The 19,799-nt window shown below is 42.3% G+C and overlaps 1 protein-coding gene across 1 annotated transcript in view; it reads left to right on the forward strand.

Moving 5' to 3' along the window:
- Positions 1-14,649, forward strand: part of SPTLC2 (serine palmitoyltransferase long chain base subunit 2) — a 75,700-nt gene extending 61,051 nt beyond the window's left edge. Inside the window, exons 10-12 of the mRNA XM_085317617.1 lie at positions 4,050-4,185; positions 5,469-5,598; positions 11,967-14,649. Coding sequence (XP_085173743.1) covers positions 4,050-4,185; positions 5,469-5,598; positions 11,967-12,086 — 386 coding nt within the window. The 3' untranslated portion in view covers positions 12,087-14,649. The remainder of the gene's footprint in view (positions 1-4,049; positions 4,186-5,468; positions 5,599-11,966) is intronic.
- Positions 14,650-19,799: the final 5,150 nt, after the last annotated feature.

The raw sequence follows: 19,799 nt of genomic DNA on the forward strand, positions 1-19,799 counted from the left end.
AGAGATAAGTGAGTACAGCTTTCTCAGAAGTTATCATAATAGCATTTTCTTTCTGCCTGTAGTTTGCTCTTTCAAGCTGTCCTTGGACACTTCTGTTTTTGCTGACTGCTTCAGTGTTAGAAATGTAAGTAACGAATTCGGCCCACTCTCCCTAGTGTCGTAGAGTAGGCTTGCTTTTCTTTTCCTTTAGCCTTATTTTGCAGTTTGGGGCATTTAAAAAAAAAACTAAATATCTTGTTTTAAAGCAGAGAAAAAAGCTGAGTCTCAGCAAGAGGATCCGCTTTAATGCGAGACAATTACAAATTACGTTTCATAAGCATGAGATGCTTGTGCTTTTTTTTCCCCCTTCTGAAATATTACTATGTTTTGAGGGAAGAGGAATTAAACTTCTGCAGAAACTCTAGAGAGGAGGTGGAAATTAAGAAATAATGATGTTAATGGAAGAGAAAAGAAAAAAATGTCTTAAGTGGCAGTGAGGGCAATTAAGAATGCCTACTCACGCGCCCTAATGACAGACTTAAGTTTTACAAGCTTAACAGGTTTTATCTTTTTTTTCATATGCTTTCTCTTTGATTGCATGGTGTGGGTGGAATGTCTGATACTCTTGGCTAGGAAAACTATATAGGTTCTTAAAGAAAATTGCATTTGTTCTGGTCTAGAGCATAGTTATGTGGGTGTTTCTTTGAGGCCTGGTGTTCCCTTTGGTAAATCACCCTATGTCATCTACAACTTTAAAAGAAGGTAATTAATACCTGGCAGCTAACTTCCCTGTGTGGCATAGATCAGCACTGCTTTATATTTAATGCTTCAGTATGTGAATTATTTGTGGAAAAGACAGTGTTTGAATTATCAGTTATCCAAAAAATACTTTGTGGACCAGAGACAGGAAATTAATCTAGGATAAGCCATACTAAATGTTACTTATCATACTTTCATCAGTGGCATAGTGCTTATTCTCCTAAACTCATTAAAGAATCAACTTATCAGATATGCATAATTATTACAGACTCACAGAATGGTTGGGGTTGAAAGGGACCTCTGGAGATCATCTAGTCCAACCTCTCTGCTCAAGCAGGGTCACCTAGAGCATGTTAGACAGGGTTGCATCCAGACAGGCTTTGAATATCTCCAGAGAAGGAGACTCCACAACCTCTCTGGGCAACCTCTTCCAGTGCTCCATCACTCTCACAGTGAAGACATTCCTCCTAACGTTCAGGCGGAACTTCCTGTGGTTCAGTTTGTGCCCATTGCCTCTTGTCCTGTCACACGGGACAACTGGAAAGAGTATGGCCTCATCCCCTTGACACCCTCCTTTCAGGTACTTATACACATTGATAAGATCCCCCCTCAGTCTTCTCTTCCCCAGGCTAAACAGGCCCAGCTCTTGCAGCCTTTCCTATCGGAGAGATGCTCCATTCCCCTAATCATCTTTATAGCCCTACACTGGACTCTCTCCAGTAGCTCCATGTCTCTCTTGTTCTGGGGAGCCCAGAACTGGACGCAGTACTTGAGATGAGGCCTCCCCAGGGCTGAGTAGAGGGGCAGGATCACCTCCCTCAACCTGCTGGCAACAGAGGTTGCCAACAGGAGGCAACATCCTAATGCACCCCAGGATACCATTGGCCTTCCTGGCCACAAGGGCAAATTGCTGGCTCATGGTCAACTTGCTGTCCACCAGCACTCCCAGGTCCTTCTCTGCAGAGCTGCTTTCCAGCAGGTCAGCCCCCAGCTTGTACTAGTGCCTAGGGTTGTTTTTCCCTAGGTGCAGGACTCTGCACTTGCCCTTGGTGAACCTCAGGAGGTTCCTCTCTGCCCAACTCTCCACTCTGTCCAGGTCTCTCTGGCAGCACAGCGCTCTGGGGTATCAGCTACTTTTCCCAGCTTAGTATCGTCAGCAAACTTGCTGAGGAGGCACTCTGTCCCTACATCCAGGTCACTGATGAACAAGTTGAACAGGATGGGATCCAGTACTGAGCCCTGGGGAACGCCCCTAGCCACAGGCCTCCAGCTAGACTTGTGCCACTGATGACAACCCTCTGAGCTCTCCCTTTCAGCCAGTTCTCAACCCACCCCACAGTCCACTCATCTAACCCACACTTCCTGAGCTTGCCTAGGAGGCTGTTATGGGAGACAGCGTCCAAAACCTTACTGAAGTCAAGGTACACGATGTCCACTGCTCTCCCCTCATCTCCCCAGCCAGTCATTCCATCATAGAAGGTTATCAGGTTGTGTTAGGCATGATTTCCCCTTGGTGAATCCAGTGACTACTGCTGATCACCTTTTCCTCCATATGCTTGGAGATGACATCCAGGATGAGCTGTTCCATCACCTTTCCAGGGATGGAGGTGAGGCTCACCGGCCTGTAGTTGCCTGGGTCCTCCTCCTTGCCCTTTTGGAAGACTGGAGTGACACTGGCTTTCTTCCAGTCCTCAAGCACCTCTCCATTTCTCCATGACCTTCCAAAGATGGAGAGTGGCCTAGCAGCAACATCTGCCAGCTCCCTTAGCACCCACAGGTGCATCCCATCAGGGCCCATGGATTTGTGAATGTCAGGTTTGCCCAAAAGATCTCTAACCCAGTCCTCCTCAACCAAAGGAAAGTCTTCCTGTCTCCAGACTTTCTCTCTCGTCTCCAGGCTCTGGGATTCATGAGGGCTGCCCTTAGCAGTAAAGACTGAAGCAGAGAAGGCATTCACTAACTCTGCCTTCTCTGCATCCTTCATAACCAGGGCCCCTGCCCCATTCAGCAGTGGGCCCACATTTTCCCTAGTCTTCCTCTTGCTACTGATGTATCTGAAGAAGCCCTGCTTGTCCTTGACATCTCCTGCCAGATTTAATTCCAAATGGACCTTAGCCTTCCTTGCCACACCCCTGCATACTCTGACAGTATTTGTATATTCCTCCCAAGTGGCCTGTCCCCTCTTCTACATTCTGTGTACTTTCGTCTTCTGTTTGACTTTTGCCAGGAGCTCCTTGTTCATCCACGCAGGTCTCCTGCACCCTTTACTGGACTTCTTTCTCCTTGGGATGCACCGATCTTGAGCTTGGAGGAAGTGACGCTTGAATACTAGCCAGCTCTCCTGGACCTCCCTTCCTTTAGGGTCTTAACCGATGGGATTTCTCCAAGTAGGTTGCTGAAGAGGCCAAAGTCTGCTCTCCTGAAGTATAGGGTTGTGATCCTACTTACTGCCTTGCTTCCTCCACGCAGGATCCTGAACTCTATGGTACCTGCTTAAGTAAGATGATGTGAAACTTTTTCTAGGCAGTACAGAAATATATATGATGTTCTATATTAAACTAGAATTAAAATTAGCTGTAAAGAGGTATTTCTATGGGTATCTAAATAGCTGGTGTATTTAACTTTTACTGATCTAATATCATGTGTGCTAGTTTTGCCATGCATACAAAAATTCAATACAGAATTGGCTGAACACATAGTAAATTGGCTATTACTGCTTGTGTGAAGCAAGCTGGATTATCAAAAGTAATCTATTTAATTTAAACCAGCTCGATTTAACTGAAAAGGCTTAGGGAGCAGCCACATGATCAGTTCAGCAAGCAGATCCAAGGAGGAAAGTAGTATCTTCCATATCTTTGATCAGTACAGATCAAGAACGTATGTGCTAGACATCATCAGCTGATTCAGTATTTCTTCGTTAATCATGCAAAAGGCAAGCAAACTCTTATTTCAGATGCAGTTACTAGTGAATTTTGAGGTATTGAGAACGTTCTCATTTAAAGTAGGTAACTATACTGTTTTGCAAGTTATATCTGGATACAAATGTAACTGACGATAAAACCAGAGAATGGTTGCACTTGAAGATTATACTTGCCTTAGTCTATTCAGTTACAGCCTAATCAGAAAATGAATAATTAACTTTAATTACACTGATGAAGAAGAAACTCCAAATTCCATTGCATTTCATTTTGCAGTTAACATTCCCATAAGCACAAAAGGAGCACTCATTCTGTACTGTAGCTGAAGGTCTTGTGTTGCAGTTATGCTTGATGTATAACTACTGTGTTCATGGTCTTTTATTTTCTTTCTAGGGAAAGAGTGTGTACAGCAGCTAGCAGAGAACACAAGGTATTTTAGAAGACGACTGAAAGAGATGGGCTTTATCATCTATGGAAATGAAGATTCCCCTGTTGTGCCTCTTATGCTGTACATGCCAGCAAAAATTGGGTAGGTTTAACAGGAAAATTTCTGATCCATTTATTTGAAAGATGGGACTCTACAACAAGATTTACCTGAAAGAAAATATCGTCTTACTTTTTGCTTTTATGGATGTTACAGAGTCTTATAAAACATGGAAACTTATGTAAGTGGTCAAGAAAGAATCAGGCTTGTAGCTTAAGGTACTGGCAAAGCTCTTCAGAGAAGTAATTTTAACACTATGTTCCATGTTTTAAAAGCTTTTCTGTTTCATTGAAATATAAAATGCATATATGTACTAAAGGGAAGCTGAAATTCAGTGGAAATTATTCCTTCACATAAGAGCGTTACTAGAGGAATTTTTCAAGCAACTGTAGGATCAGAAGCAGCCAACACTTTCACCAATGAACTCTGGAGAAAAAACAAAAAAAAAGCAGGAGAGAAGTAGGACAAGAATAAACTGTATTGATGAATCCCAAGTTTGAAATTTGTTAAATGGTCTGAGTTTAATAGCTTAGGTATTGTTATTGCAAATACTAGAAGAACTGTATCATACTGCTTTATATATGCTTATAGAATTGTAGACTGCTGTGTGAATAATTAAGGCTAAAATTCTACAAGTAAGATAAGTGTATACATTAATTTCTTTTTTTTTTTTCAATGTTAAACAAAAGCTTGATTTCAAGGACAGCTTGGCTTTGGTAGCTGTTTTTTACAGTGTTCATGTATAATGCAGTGCTCAGCCAACACCTTCAAACTTGGAAAGCATATTTAGGCACTCATAATACTATCAAGAAGTAGCTTCGTTTTCAGCACTTCAAAACATCTTTAGTCCTCTTCTAACTCAGCTTGGCTTCCTGTGACTCTACAACCTACCCTAATTAAATTAATGAAAACAAACTTTGTAACTGCAAGAGTATCTGCTTTGGGGGTGAGCAGCAGCGGGGAATTCCTTGTAGAGTCAAACTTCTGAGCCTAAGTCCCTGTTTCCTATCAGAAAGATTCTCACGCTTAAGTTACAAATCCAAACTGCCTACTAAAAAGACCAGATCCTGCCACATATAATCTTTCATCTTTGTTAAAACTTAATATAGTGGAATCTTCCTAGGAAGACCACCACAGGGCTGAACAAGAAAAGGCTTTTGTGAACAGGTATTCTACCTCTGAAAGAAAGCACTAGCATCTTTGAGCTGCAGTCTTACAGGCTTGTTTCATCAAAGGCCTGTATGAATTAACGTACCAACCTTCAGGCTGTTGCTGCTTTGTCTGCACTTTGATACCTGTCTCACGTTGTTCCTTGCTTTCTCTGGCAGTGCATTTGGGCGTGAGATGCTGAAGCGGAACATTGGTGTAGTGGTTGTGGGCTTCCCTGCAACCCCAATCATTGAATCCAGAGCCAGATTCTGTTTATCTGCAGCTCATACCAAAGATATACTTGATACAGTAAGTATTTCGTCTTGTCTCCCTCTTGCTCATGCCTTCTATAAACAGAGATAACAGTTGTCTCTTTTTTTGTAGACTGGTTCTATGTTTGGTGCACAAACTAACTGAACTGAATGTTCAAAGCCTTCTGTAGGAAAGCGGGCAATGACTCCAGATCTACCTGATCTTTACCCTGATGATGGAGGATGACTGCCTACAGTAAATCTCAGGGACTTTCTCTTCCCATTTTAAATGACCCAAGAGGCAGTCTCATTCCTTTGAGACAATTCTTTTTAGCTTTTAAAAGACTCAATTGGACTTCTAGAACTGAATCTTTGAGAAGGAGAATAATTCTGCTCCTTCTGACCTTGGATGCAAAAGTTTTATATAAATAATATGTATGTGTATGTGTGTGTGTGTGTGTGTATATATAAAAAAAGTTCTTCTCAAGACCCAGTGCAGACTTCAGCATGTGACCTACCTATGACAAATTTTATTCCAAAGACTACTATTTCAGTTCTGCCATCTGCAGTGACTTCCTGACTCCTCTCTGCAGTTAGCCTGTTCCAATGGGAATGACAGTCCCCTTTAAGGGAATTTTAGTTAGGAGATGCTGCCTTAACATTTAAAGATGGAATTCTACTCTTTGACAAATCCAGTTGCCTGGGGATTATATGATTGTCTGATTGTCCTTACTACGTTTTAGTGTGGTAATTACATTTATTTTTGTGTTTTCTTTGATTAGACATACACATGGGCTGTCCTAGGCTGTGTCAAAGTTCTTCATTATGCTTTTTCATGCTTTGCTATTCTGTGACTCAGAACCTATACTAGACAGAGTCATAATGCTGGAATTCAGGAGAGCACGCTTTGGCCTCTTCAGAGATCTGCGTGGAAGAATCCCAGGGAATATGGTCCTGGAAGGAAGAGGAATTCAGGAAAGCTTGTTGATTTTCAAGGATTTACCTCTGCCAAGCTTGAGAATGGTCCACCCTGATGTGCAGGAAATTAATTAAAGGTGTTGCATGGATGCCTGCATGGATGAACAAGGAGCTCCTGACATAACTAAAACAAAAAAGAAGTACATAAGACGTAGAAGCAAGGACAGGTGACCCAGAAGGAATACAGAAACACTGTCCGAACATGCAGGGTTGGGGTTAGGAAGGCCAAAGTTAGGGAAGCCCTCAACAATCTGGTGAGGGAAATGAAAGGCAACAAGAGGGGCCTTTGCAAGGAGAATAGCTGTAGAAGAAAGAGGAGGGAATTTACAGGCCTGCTTCTGAATCGGACCTGGTGACAAAGGTCATTCAATGTCTTTGTTGTCTCAGTCTTTACTGATGAGACTTGCCTTAAGGAAGCCCAGGCCCTGAGATCAGTAGGAAGATCTGCAGCAACGAAGACTTGTTCTCAGTGGAGGAGGATCAAATTAGAGAATATTTAAACAACATGGACATGCACAAGTCCATGGGGCATGAATGGAAAGGATCTGTGAGTGCTGAGGAAACTAACCTATGCATTGCAAGGCAACTTGATTATCTTTGAAAGGTTATGGTGATCAGAAGAGACTTTTAAGGACTCGAAGGAAATGTCACTCCTGTTTTCAAGGACAAGAATGAGGATCTGGGGAACAACTGACTGAGCAGCCTCACCTTGATCTCTGGGCAGATGATGGAACAAATAATACTGGAAACTATTTCCAAACATAATACACTTGGAATAAATATATGTTTGGAATAAACATATTATGTACAAGAAAGTGATTAGGAGTAGTCAGCATGGATTTACAAAGGGGGAATCGTGCATGACCAACCTGCTAGCTTTCTACAATGAAATGACTGATTCGATGGATGTGGGAAGAGCAGTGGATGCTGTTTATTTTGACTTCAGAAGGGCTTTTGACAGTGCCTCACGTAACATCCTCACAGACAAACTGAAGAAGTGTGGACTAGAAGAGTGGATGGTGAGATGGATTTAACTGGGTGAACTGAGAAAAGGCTCAAAGGGGTGGCATGAATTCCAGCTGGGTTCAGCCACTAATGGTGTCTTCCAGGGGTTGATACTGGGGCCAGTACTGTTTAACATCTTCATTAATGACCTAGGCAATGAGATGCTGCACCCTCAGCAGGTTTGCCAATAGTGCAAAACTTGGAAGAGTGATTGACACACCAAATGATTGTGTTGCTATTCAGAGGGACCTCAGCAGGCTGGAGAAATGGGCAGATGAGAATCTCATGAAGTTCAACAAAGAAAAATACCAAGTTCTGCATCTGGAGACGAATAACCCCATGCACCAGTACAGGCTTGGGACTGACTGACTAGAGAAGGAGAGAAGGAGCTGGGGGTCCTCATGGACAGCAAATTGGGCATGAACCAGCATTATGCCCTTGCAACAAAGAAGGCCAACAGTATCCTAGGCAGTGTCCTAGGAAGAGTGTTGCCAGCAGGTCAAGGGAGGTTATCCTTCACCTCCCCTCAGTACTACTGAAGCCACCTCTGTTGTGCAGTGTCCAGTGCTGAGCTCCGTGGTACAAGACAGATGGATTTACTGGAACAAGTCCAGCAAAGGGCCACAAAAATGATTAAGGGACTGGAGCATCTGTCACATGAGGAGAGGCTAAGAGAGTTGGGTCAGTTTAGCCTGGAGAAGGAGAAGGCTCGGGGGGATCTTACCAATGGGTCTTTGGATCTCCAGAGATCCAAACTAACTACTTTGTGATTTGGAGTTACCACTTCCTGTTTCTCCTAGGAAGTACCTCAGTGACCAACAGAATCAGTTGGTGACTTTTTTCCCCTCACATTGAACCACAGAAAGTAGCTCAGGACAAAACTAGGGAATGCTGCAGCTGGAGTTACCTGAATTGGCTGAGAAACTGTTTAGAGTACCCTCTTACGCTTTTGTTGAAGAACAAGGGTGATTGGGGTAGAGGGAAGAAAGAAGGATGGCAAGGACATTCCAGATCACTTCTCTACAGTATTAGTGAAAACAAGAATATTTAAACACAGGAATGGTTCACTCAGCTGCCCTGATGGCTGCTGTAATGAGGATGTAACAGTTTCAGATGGAGTACAGTTAGATTTGTTTTATCAAAAGTGTCTAGTATGATTGGGTGGTAACATTTCAGCAGAGGAACAGCACATATGAGTTTGCATGTAAGCAGATGTTTACTAACATCTTTCAAAAAACAAGATTCAACCTTCTTGCACTTCACTGCCACTGAACTTTTAAATCAACAGCTGAAAGTAGGCCTTTTTGATGTCAATCTCGTTAGGAAAATCAGTAAGTCGATAGAATGTGGAGTTTGGTAATGTATGTCTAGTGTAGTTCTGTTACAGTTAAATACCCAGTCATGTATCTGCAGTGCTGTTCTTGCTGCTTCTGTGTTATTTCTGCCTTGTAAGACCTGAGAGATTCTGCCTCAGCACTCCAGCAACAGACTGTTTCAGGAGTTCCTTCACAGCTACTTGTCCTGTTAATCTTCCCTGAATTATCTCAATTCAATAGTTTCTGTTCTAAATAAAATTCAGAAAGTACAGAGTGGGCCCTCTCTTTTCCCTCCTACCCTGACATAAAATGAATAGTATCATAGATTTTCTCTTAGAGCATGGTAATAGAAACGAATGCATGGACACAGATGAGGAAGCAGTAACTTCTAGGTGGACATGGAGAAATGAATGGGAAGGAGGGGGGGGAAGGGAAATTGAAATCTTTTACGTCATATTGCTGCAAATAGAGCAAGTTATGTACAGCCACAACTTAAGCTGTACAAACCTGATATGCTCTGACATCGCATGAGCAACCACAGAGTCTTGGTGTCGGCTGGATTCTTTCTTCTCTCTTAGCTAAGGTCTTTCACAGAGTGTTTATAAAGTACTGTTTGTTCCCTTCCAAAAMCAATCTGTAACTTTTATTGCTCTGCTTAAAAAAGCTCTTTTCCTGTCATGCTATTTACAAGTCTTTCAGCCTCCCATAAAATGTTTCAGGTTTTGTGCATTTGCTTTGACTGTAAAGATTCATTTCTTTAGCACTTCTGTAGGTGCTAAATGCTCTAAATCAAGAGAAATGCTCATTTAATATACCAGGGCATATCTACCTGAGGAAAATTAATCCAGGATAAAATGAGTTACGAATTTCAAAATAAATGAACGAATCCTGATTTACTTGGCATGTAGCAGCTTTATTCCAAATTAGCGTAATCCACTTTGAAGTTCAAAACAGCTGTGTACTCTGCACCCAGAGCACTGGCAAGTGGAGTTAATAAGGAGCAGGTCCTTGTTGTGCAGACAATTTCTTGTGTTCTCTTTTGATGTAGTGAAGAAGGATTGGTTTCAAACAGTCAATAATTAAGCCAACCATCAGAACTGATCTCTCTGGTGATTGTGGCCATAATGGCTAGGAGAAAAAGTGAAATGAATAAAACTGGAGAGGGCTTTTAAAAGTCAGTACTAGAGAAGAGAACTGGGTAGCCTGTCTGTGCATGCCTGGATGCTAGCTAGTGCTGTTATCTTGGCATTTTTCTATACAGACTTCATCTAGGTTTGGAGCATGGTGGAGAGAAACTCAACTTGTAAATGGTGGTATTTGTAATGCTTCCTTGTTCTTATTAAATGAACTCACATGATGGGGAGCAGTTCTCAGTTACAGTTTTCACTGTTTTATGTAAATAAAACTTCCTTGCCTGAAAATATTTGGCTCAAGATCAGAGTGAAGTTCCTTATAACCTACATCCCTGTGGGCTGGTGCTTTCTTTTCAGTGTTGAAAAATACATTACACTCTCCTGAAGTCAGAGTTCACCAGTGCCATTTCCTTTGTAGTCTTTGCTAATCACATGGTCCATTTTGTTTTAAATTAATAAAATCCTAAATCTGAGTTCAAGAATAACAGTTAACAGAATCTTTCAACACAAATTCAACCTTAAATTGTTTCCATATGTAGTCTTTACTTAAAGCTCTAGTAAAGCATGCCCACACTTTTTTTTGTTGTTTTTACTGAAGTCCAACTTCTAGACTTGTCATTCCCCCAGATTTTAGAGTGCAGAGATTCTTGCTGCCAGATATAACAAACTTGAGGAGCCATTGTTTAAAGAAACAAAGACTTGAACTATCCATCCAGGAAGGAAAAGCATGTAGGGATATTAACCCCTGTCTGCCAACTATTCTCAAGAGACAGGCATTTGACCCAGAACGTGTTAAAACTGGAGCATTAATGTTGAATTAGTGGCATTCTGAAGAAAAGCTGAGTGTATCTATCTGAACAAACTTTAAATTCAAAGGAGGGCAAAATGCCAGCCTTTGAGTTCAAAAATCGCATTGAACTTGGAATTCATCTTCTGAACTCATCTCTTTGTCACTTGCCATATATAAGGTGATTAGCATCACATACTGTTGCAAATTTGACAGCAGTGACTTGCTTGTTTTGAACCTTGCTGCAGAATTGTTCTGCAAAGAAACTGCAGCTTAGGATTTGATTTTCAACAAACTCTGTGGTAAACCAGTCTCTGCTCAAAGAGAATGCAAAGTGTGATTGTCTGAGCAGGGATTTTAACATCTCTTTTACAGGCTAGCAGATGTTTGATCCCTAGTAACTTTGTATGACTTGCCTTTTGGACATAATGGTAAAAGATTTTAGTTTACTAGCAGTATTCTGGGCTATCAATCCTCTAAGTGCCGCCTTTGTGGTGACTGCAGTCAGTGAAACTTGCTTTCTAGGGATAGAAAGCTTGGGATCCCACCCTGGGAACTGCTTTGTGCTTTCCTTGGATATAGTGGAAAGAATCTCCCATGCAACATTATTTATGATACAGAGCTTGCTGCTCTAGTTCTATACAAGCATCTGTAGTTAACCAATTACAGATAAAACAAATGCACCAATAAAACCTGTTAGCCCAATAATGTGTGTTGCTTTTAACTGTCTTGCAATTAAAATTCAGTAGTTCACAGATAGTATTCCAGCATGCATACATTTTGTTTTCATACTGGAATGAACCATACAGAGGAGTTAAACCTCTAAATACATCTTCTCCGCTTCAGCTTTATAAACCTCCAAGAAGACAGGAATGTATGGTCAATCTGCCTATGAATGGTCATGGTTGTATTTGAGATAACAGTAAAATTTGAGCTAGTGTTGCTGGATGTGATATTCTTGCCTTGGGATTGGAGTAGTCAGGTGGATACAGAGGGCTTAGTTAAGTGAGCAGTGCTTATCACTTGATCTTGAGACTTCTGGCTGCTAAAATTAAAGCAAATTCAATGTACCTTTGAAGCTAAGGGCTTCTCATATGGTAAAATCTTATTCAGGTAAGATCACTGTCTGTAGACATGCAAAAAGGAAAATGTGCTGTTAATTTTCTTGCATGTTTCCTCTGCTGAAACACTGTGGTCTCTTTCTTAGGCTTTAAAAGAAATCAATGAAGTTGGGGACCTTTTGCAACTGAAATATTCCCGTCATCGGTTGGTACCTCTCTTGGACCGACCATTTGATGAGACTACATATGAAGAAACAGAAGACTGAACTTCCTCCATGTGCCTTGGTGGGAAGAATGCACCCAGTGGGACACACTGTGGCACTCAGGCCACAGAGCCCATGAACAACACGCTTATGACTGCTTAGCATAAAAGACATTTCCCTACAATACTGAAGTGGCCACATCAGCTCTAAACGGCATTTTGTAAATAGGGAGAGGAAACAAAAGCTTTGATTCCTGTGTCTTCAGGGTCTGGCCCTAGAGGTGCTTGGCTTTTTTTTTTTTTTCCTTAATGCTTTTTGCTTTTTTATTTATTTGTCACAATGAATTCACAGCAACCCTAGTTGGCTGTGGGTGAACAGATCAGACTTTGTATCCACCATTAGCCTTCCTAATGCTGGCTGAGATGTTGTAATGTGTGATGCTGGCACGGCAGCATTTCCAGTGTCACTGCTAGGTGTCTGACCTTCCCAGTAAGGAGCGAGCTGACCTGTCTGTTCATTCTGGAACTCCTAGAGAAACTGTTGATTGCTAACTTTAACATATTTAACAAGATGGATAATCAACCAAAGCTTTTTTCTTTTGCAGTTACTTGTGTTTAAAACTTTAGCCTTTTTAAAATAAATGTGCTGTTGACAAGTCACTGACAGGACCATTGTTCCCAAACATTATTTAGTTTTGTAAGCCACAAACAGAAAGTCTTCTGGGACTCTAGCCTCTTTCCCTTYGCAGTATGGGTACCAGATTGTCTCCTGATTTTGAAGATGGAGAGATTTTTTTCATAGGCTGAGTTTTGTTTTCCTTCTAACATACTTCAGTTTTGTTTCTAAGTGGGTTCGGTGAATTTTGCTTTTTATCTACAGATGAATTTATCTTCTGCTTTGAAACTATCATAAAAAACATTAACAAGTGTATCTGGTAACTAATAGTTATTAGAAGGATATTCTTGGAATCAAATAAACCATAACAAGCCTTGTGCTTCTTTGTAAGATCAGAACCACACAAAACTCAGGGCTATGCAATGGATGACTACTAGGAAAACCACTTACTTCATGCAAATCTGTGAAAGAATGATTGCTACCCTTCGCCACACTAATTCACTCTACTTTGTCATATTAGAAATGTTCTTCATTGGCCTCACAGTGCAAGGCTTTTATGCAAACAGTATAGACAGCCTGGGTCTTGTATCATACATATTTTTTTTAGGTAACCAACAAAATCTCTCAATTGGTAGCTGCATGTCTTTCTAGGCTTTCCCCGAAGAGAGAATGTGCTCACAATTGCATTGAGTATAGAACAGACGCTTTAGACACCTTTGCTTTAGCACATATAAGAGCTGTTCTGCTACTTAGTCATTGCATCTTGAATTCTTTCAGCAAGCAGAATGGATCTTGAAGAGGAAACAAAACGTTTACAGCAAGGGTCAGTTGCAGTGTTGTTGGTTCCTGTATGTTTACCTTGGACATGTGAATTTTTTGCAAAGACAGCAATATTTCAGCATTGTGAAGCATGAAAGTTAATTTGGTTTTGGCTAGCTGTACAGTTCAGTTAGTCATACTTTTTGTAGGTGACAGTGGAGTGTTTTAAACAAATTCCTCATCTTAAAGCAGAGTGCAGTTCAAAACAATGCCTGGTGCTGCAAAAAAATTTATTTTAAAAATTTGTTTATGTTCACTCTGCAGCTAACAGGGATGGAACTCTTTAGTCACTAGAACCAAAGAGTTCTGCAAATACATTTTGTGAATTAAAGCAGAATTGTCTTCTATTTTATAGAATATCTATCTTCATGTGTTTTAGTTAAGTGAACTTCAAAACACTGATTCCATTTTTACCTTTGCAGTTCAGAAATTTAATTAGATGAGAAAAAATAAAACTGGCTATTTTTAAATTAGGTCAGGATAACTGTTTCTGATTTAGTCAGTCCACTAATGTTGATTTGTTAGTCTTCTGGAGCAAAATGTGTGCACAATCTAGAAAGTGTATAACCTGCATTTCCAACCTTGATAGGTATGGAGTGATCTCATTTGTTCAGCCATAGAATAAACTGCAATTAACTGAGCTTACCTTGTCAGTTTGACCCTCCTCATCTGCACTCTGCCCAGGACAACTTCTAACATTCCAGCAGGATCGGGAAAGAGTTTGAGAGCTGACAAAAGGAACCAATGCAGAGGCATAGGCATAGGCATGGGTCAGCGCAGAGCTATTTTGAGCATTCTCAAATGTACAGTGGCTGTGTCTGCTGTGTGGTCAGTCAGTTTGAAAAGTGTGACATACTAAGTTAGAGGTGGCTGTCTTATATTCTACAACTCTTGAGTCCTAATCTTATTTCTGGAATTTAGTTCTGGGCAGCTTGTCTTTAGATGGGAGAAAGAAAGGCTGGCTATATATCAGTAATTTGGTTAACTGCTATAAAACATTTCTGAAATTATCAATGTTTCAAAATGATTGATTGTCAGTGTTTTAAAATGATTGGTATCTTCCGGGATTCCCCTTGCATTTGTTTGCAGAGACTGTGTTTACGCTAAACTTTTACCATTTAGTATCTTTCTGCTGTGTCACGCTGCTTGCATATAACTGAATTCTCAGTTGCTAAGACATTTCAGAAATCACTCAGGCAGTTAGTAGCATTTGCAGAGTGCTTGGTTACATTTCAGCCCTGCCACATCCATTTGGGGAAGCATTTCCTCCTGCCTTCTTTCCCTACTCAAGGGGAACCTGTTTTGCTAAACACCAGTCCCTATTGCTTCTGAAAGTGTAGTAAGTTATGAGTCTGAGATTTAGCACTTTTAAGTTAGTAATTCACTGAGCATGAAACTCAGGAAAATCTTTTCATATTTACCGAAAAACTTGGTTTCCACAACTAAAGGGTAGTGCATTATTGTATTATATGAGGCAAGACTGGTGGCAAAGGTGCGTGGAACAAATTGCAGATTTTTACAGTTACAAACTGGCTATAAACCATCTCCTTTTAATCCTGGCGGTAGAAGCAAATGAAAGAACCAGTCTTGAGAGATTAAACAGGAAGAGAAGCTGCTTAAGAAATAAGACTTCAGTCCCTGACAACTTTTCTGGGAACTTCTAATTGAAAATGACTCCTGGGATGTCTTAAGAGACACAAAGCTGAAAAGAAAATGAAGGCTGTGCTTGAACAAAGCATTTTGCATCATACTGTATACAGGCTAAACTCATTCATAAACATACAGTCGTCACCTTCCCAGTACCTCTCTGAAGAACTTAGCAAGCAAGATTTTGACTGTGCTGAGCTGAGTGAAAAGTTTATAATCATTCTAGTTTAAGCCTGGTGACCACATTTTTACTCTTTAAGAAAATAGAGAAGCTCCTATTATTGAGCATCAGTGAAGAGTGGGAGATCTGCTTCTTGTTAGAAACTGGCTTCTTCAAGTAGGAGACGTTTGTGTTAAGTAGCCTGATTCATAATTTCTCTTTAATCCTTTGGCAGGATGGAAACAAAGTTGTGTTTTGTTTTGTTTTGTTTTGTTTTTCTGTATCCAAATATGGAGGGCTTTTTTTCACACAGACACAAACTTCATATATAGTATCTGTGTATATGGTGTATTTAACACTATTTATTTAGTTCCTATATTTTTCTCTCTCAAAGGAGTATCCTTAAGGAGTTGTTCTGGCTCTTGAGCTACCAGTGTAGCATGCTTCTGCTTTAGACAACGACTGGGGAGTGATTTGACCAAACACTTCAGTGTAATGAAGTCATTCAGTGAAGGAATTAAATCATTTATCCTTCTTTTGCTGTTTCCTCTCAGAGTACAGAAGTGGTACCCGCTCTCAGAACTGCAGGAAAGGGGAGTGTTCCAGTGAAATTAGTGATCCAGCCCTGTGCTGTTTGGATGAAGGAAACCTAGCTTCCTGATATAGCAGAGATGGAGAAAAGGGGCAGTTGATCATAAATTATTTTCAGCTATATAGGGATCTTTCATGTGTACTGGAACAAGGATCCTTTTAATAGGAATGCAACTTTACATGCTCAGAGGGACACTTCTATAAAACTTTTCCACACGAAGCAGACAAACATTTCTTATCTTTCTATGCAAATTTTCATTTTTTTATATCTTTGGAAAAGTATTTGGCTTATTGCAGTTTTTTCATATAGAAACCGTATTATCCATTCATACAGATTATAGGAAGGGTTGGAGAAAAGCCACGAGTTGTCCCTTTCATCCAAAAGAACATCTTGCAGCGTTGTATTTGGAGTGCTGTGTGTAAGCCCCCTTGCTGCATCACATTAAATAAAACTTGTGGAGATTTAGTCCGATACACAATGTGCTCAGTCTAAATTACTACAGTTTATGCTCAGCCTGTGATGGAGCCAAGCATGCAGGTGTCCATGTGGGCTGAAACTGCTATATGGAGACTTAAGGTACCTGCAGTCTGTTCTAATATGAGTGAAGCACTGGGCTGCCTGTGAATGCCTAGTATGACCCCTCACTGGGTAAATTGCTGGCTTCAGCACTAGACCTGGCACCCAAGTGGTATTGAATCATTGTTTGGGAAAAGCAGCAGTCATGACCTATATAATTTTGACATAGTTTCGAAAGAGGAAAAAGAAAAAAACTCAGATAACATTGTAATGGCTTGTATCCCTGTAAATATTCCCAGACTTGCAAGTTGTTTTCCTGTTCAAAAAATTGGATGTGAATCTAAAGCTCTAAAGCATACTCACAGTGTGTTTATTTGAAGTATGAAGCTTCATCTTTCACTAAAAAGAGAAGTGTTTAGTGCAAAGATTGGAGCTGTTCTGTTTACATCTCCAGAAGGGATTGGGTGAAGGAGGAAAAGATAACTGTATTGTGGTGTGTGTTGAAGACCTTAAACTGTGACTCTTGGTATGAAGAATTGAAATTAAAACTGACCCTGAAGAATGCAGTAGATTTTAACCCACAGATATTCTGTGCTCTTAATTAAGCAGTACGTACTGCTGTTTTGTTGGGAGGGATGGGTTCAGCTCAGTTTGTGCTTGACCTTGGCTATCAGCTGTTTAAAGAGCAGAAGAGGCATCTGCATGTGAAGGCCAAAAATAGTACAGTTCTCTGTACCCATGCTCCTGTGTAGCAAGGATTGGTAACTTGTTCCAAGGCTGCTGAAAGCAGATTTACTGAGAGAGTCAGGGAGTTTGGAAGCAGTGATAGGTAACGAATTAATTTCCTCAGCAGTAATACCCAGAAATACCCATGGCTAGGTGAAACATGCATTAAACCATCTGAAAACTATAATGGTTCTCTCCCTCTCCCTCTCCCTCTCCCTCTCCCTCTCTCTCTCTCTCTCTCTCTCTCTCTCTCTCGCTCGCTCGCTCTCGCTCTTTTTTTTGGGGGGGGGGAGGGGGAGGCAAATCTTAGCCTGCTCAGACAGTATTTCTGCTACCCCCTAATGGTATATTAAGTTAAATGCAGCTCCAGCATTAACTTCAGAACTGTTTGAGAGAGGCCAGAGTACCACTGGAGCTTGAGGCTTTAGGCTAGCAGCGCCAAAGCCAATGGTGGCCCTCATTTCCACAGGCCCTGGGCAGATTTACCACCAAGTCACAGCACTAAGTCTTAAATTGTGCTGTATTCCTATGCCTCTGTGTTGCTATAATGTACATATATATTGGATTTTTTTGTAGATAAAGCATTTTAGATAAAATTTTTAAATGTGCTCCTCTCCTCACATAATATTTTATGCCAGTAAAATTGTAATTTTTTTTTTACACTCAGAATTAACGTGAAGTTGGATGCTCTGGATGCTCTGTGGGCAGGGAAAACATAAATGGATTACCATCCATTGGCTTTAAAAAGGTAACAATGCATGTTAAAAAAAAAAGAAAAACTGCTTGGAAAAAATCCATTCAAATGTATTCTATGTTCTGCATAATAAAGAATTCAAAAAAAAAGCCATTGTTACATTGTGATTTTTCTTAATGCTAATGAGATTTGTGCCCAAAAAAAGCCCTCCCTCAAAATAGAGTTTCATATTGGAATGGCTGGCTAAAAGTCTAGCCTGTTTCAGAGGTCAGGAAGTGGATTCTCTGCTAGCCCATAAGGCTGGCTCTTTGCAGAAGGTGGGTTGCTGGCCTTCAATGCTGTCGAAGTGGATTTCCACCAGTACTCTGAGTGTCAGACTGTTATCAGCTGTCATGCTGCTCATGAAATGCTGCAAGACATGCTTGCAGTCTGTGGCTTGTTTTAAATATTCCCTTCTGTTCATCTCAGCCCTAAGTTTGCATAAACCAGATTTTGGTATTTGAATAAAGAGGTTCAAGTACTGTTTTCACCCGTGGGTGCATGAATTGGCTCGTGACTTTTGCCCTGCTGGGCATCTGTTTTCCCAATCTATGTCAATATTGGCTTCTTTCCCCCTCAAAGCGTGCCTTTTGGTGTTTTTCACTAATTTGAAAGCTGATTACCTCCTGTGAAGACCCTGGGAAAGATGCTTACTAGGCTGCTAATTAATACATACACTATGTTTCTTTGAGGGCTAGAAAAGATGTTGCAAGCAGGAGAGAGCTAGTTAACGAATCAAGACTTACTTCAAGGGACAGAAACTTGCTCCTGCAGTGCAGGAACAGCTGGCGCTTTGATGCCATAGCAGAACCCTGTTTCTGCTTGGCGCAAGGCTATGCCAGGTGGAAGCTGCTCCATCCCTCTCTCCAGTGGGGCTGCTCCAGCCCCGGAGTCTCGTTCCTGGTGGTGCAGCCCCACTCCCTTGCAGCCTGCCATGTTCAGCAGCACCATGAGCCCCAGCCCTTAGTTCTAGCCCGGAAAGGCGAAGGCAGACTGGTCTCGCAAAACCAAGCGTTTCTCCCTGCTTTGAAGGCACCGCACCGCTCCCCCTTCCCTTCCTCCGCCGCGTGTGCAGTGCTCTTCCGCCTGCTCGCTCGCGGCCTGCCGCGGCTCTACTGTGCTCACGGCTTCATTCATGCACCGCTTGCTCATTCATGCTGGTGCGGGCGGCACCCTCCTGCCCACGTCGTTGCGACCGCAGCCGCGGCCGGGCGCTGTGAGGCGTCGCCAGGACCAGGGCGCTGCGGAGCCTGCGGCAGAGCGGGCGGGTGCGCGCGCCAGGCCCGGAGCTGCGGCGAGAGGGCGCTGCTGCAGGGCTCCTGCGGCGGCACCCGCGCAGAGGAAGGCGTCCGGTGCTGCGAGCCCGTGCCAGGCTGGCGCCGGGGAGGCGAGCCGCGGCACAGGGGCGCTGCACGAGGAGTGGAACAAAAAGCCCGCCGGACTGGGTCGGGCCCGCCATGCGAGAGGGGCAGCGACCCGCGAGGCACAGCCAGGGAGAGGCTTGCGGCGGCCCGGGCTGTGCACTGCCCGGGAGGGGAGGAGCGGCCGGCTGAGCCCCGGAGGGGGAAGTGTTTGGTGGGAGAAAGGGGGAAGTCTGGCACCGCCAAGAGCTCCTCGGCGAGGCTAGGGCGTGCGGGGCCGTGGCCAGAGCTGCTCGCCCAGAAGGGGCTTGATCGCGTCTCATGCAAAAAAAGAGCGTTTTGCTGGCTAAAGGCGGGGAGTTGCCGTGGGGCAGGCACACAGTGGTGTCTGGAGTTGCCCGAAGAGACTCGGCGCAATCAGGGGACTCTGGTGGAGGAGGAGAAGAGGAGAAAAAGAAATCAGATTGACAGAAGGATTAGAAAGGGTAGTGGGGAGGAGAATTACCCCCCCACATACACACACTTGCGAAGCTTTTCAGAGTTATCCTTCAGCATCAGTGGCACCGGGAGGCGAGCCTGGGGAGAGCAGCGAAACCGAAACGTGCTC

Source organism: Rhea americana, unplaced genomic scaffold (assembly GCF_003343005.1).
Source record: "Rhea americana isolate MKP2758 unplaced genomic scaffold, rheAme1 scaffold_5, whole genome shotgun sequence".
Taxonomy (NCBI): Eukaryota; Metazoa; Chordata; class Aves; order Rheiformes; family Rheidae; genus Rhea; species Rhea americana.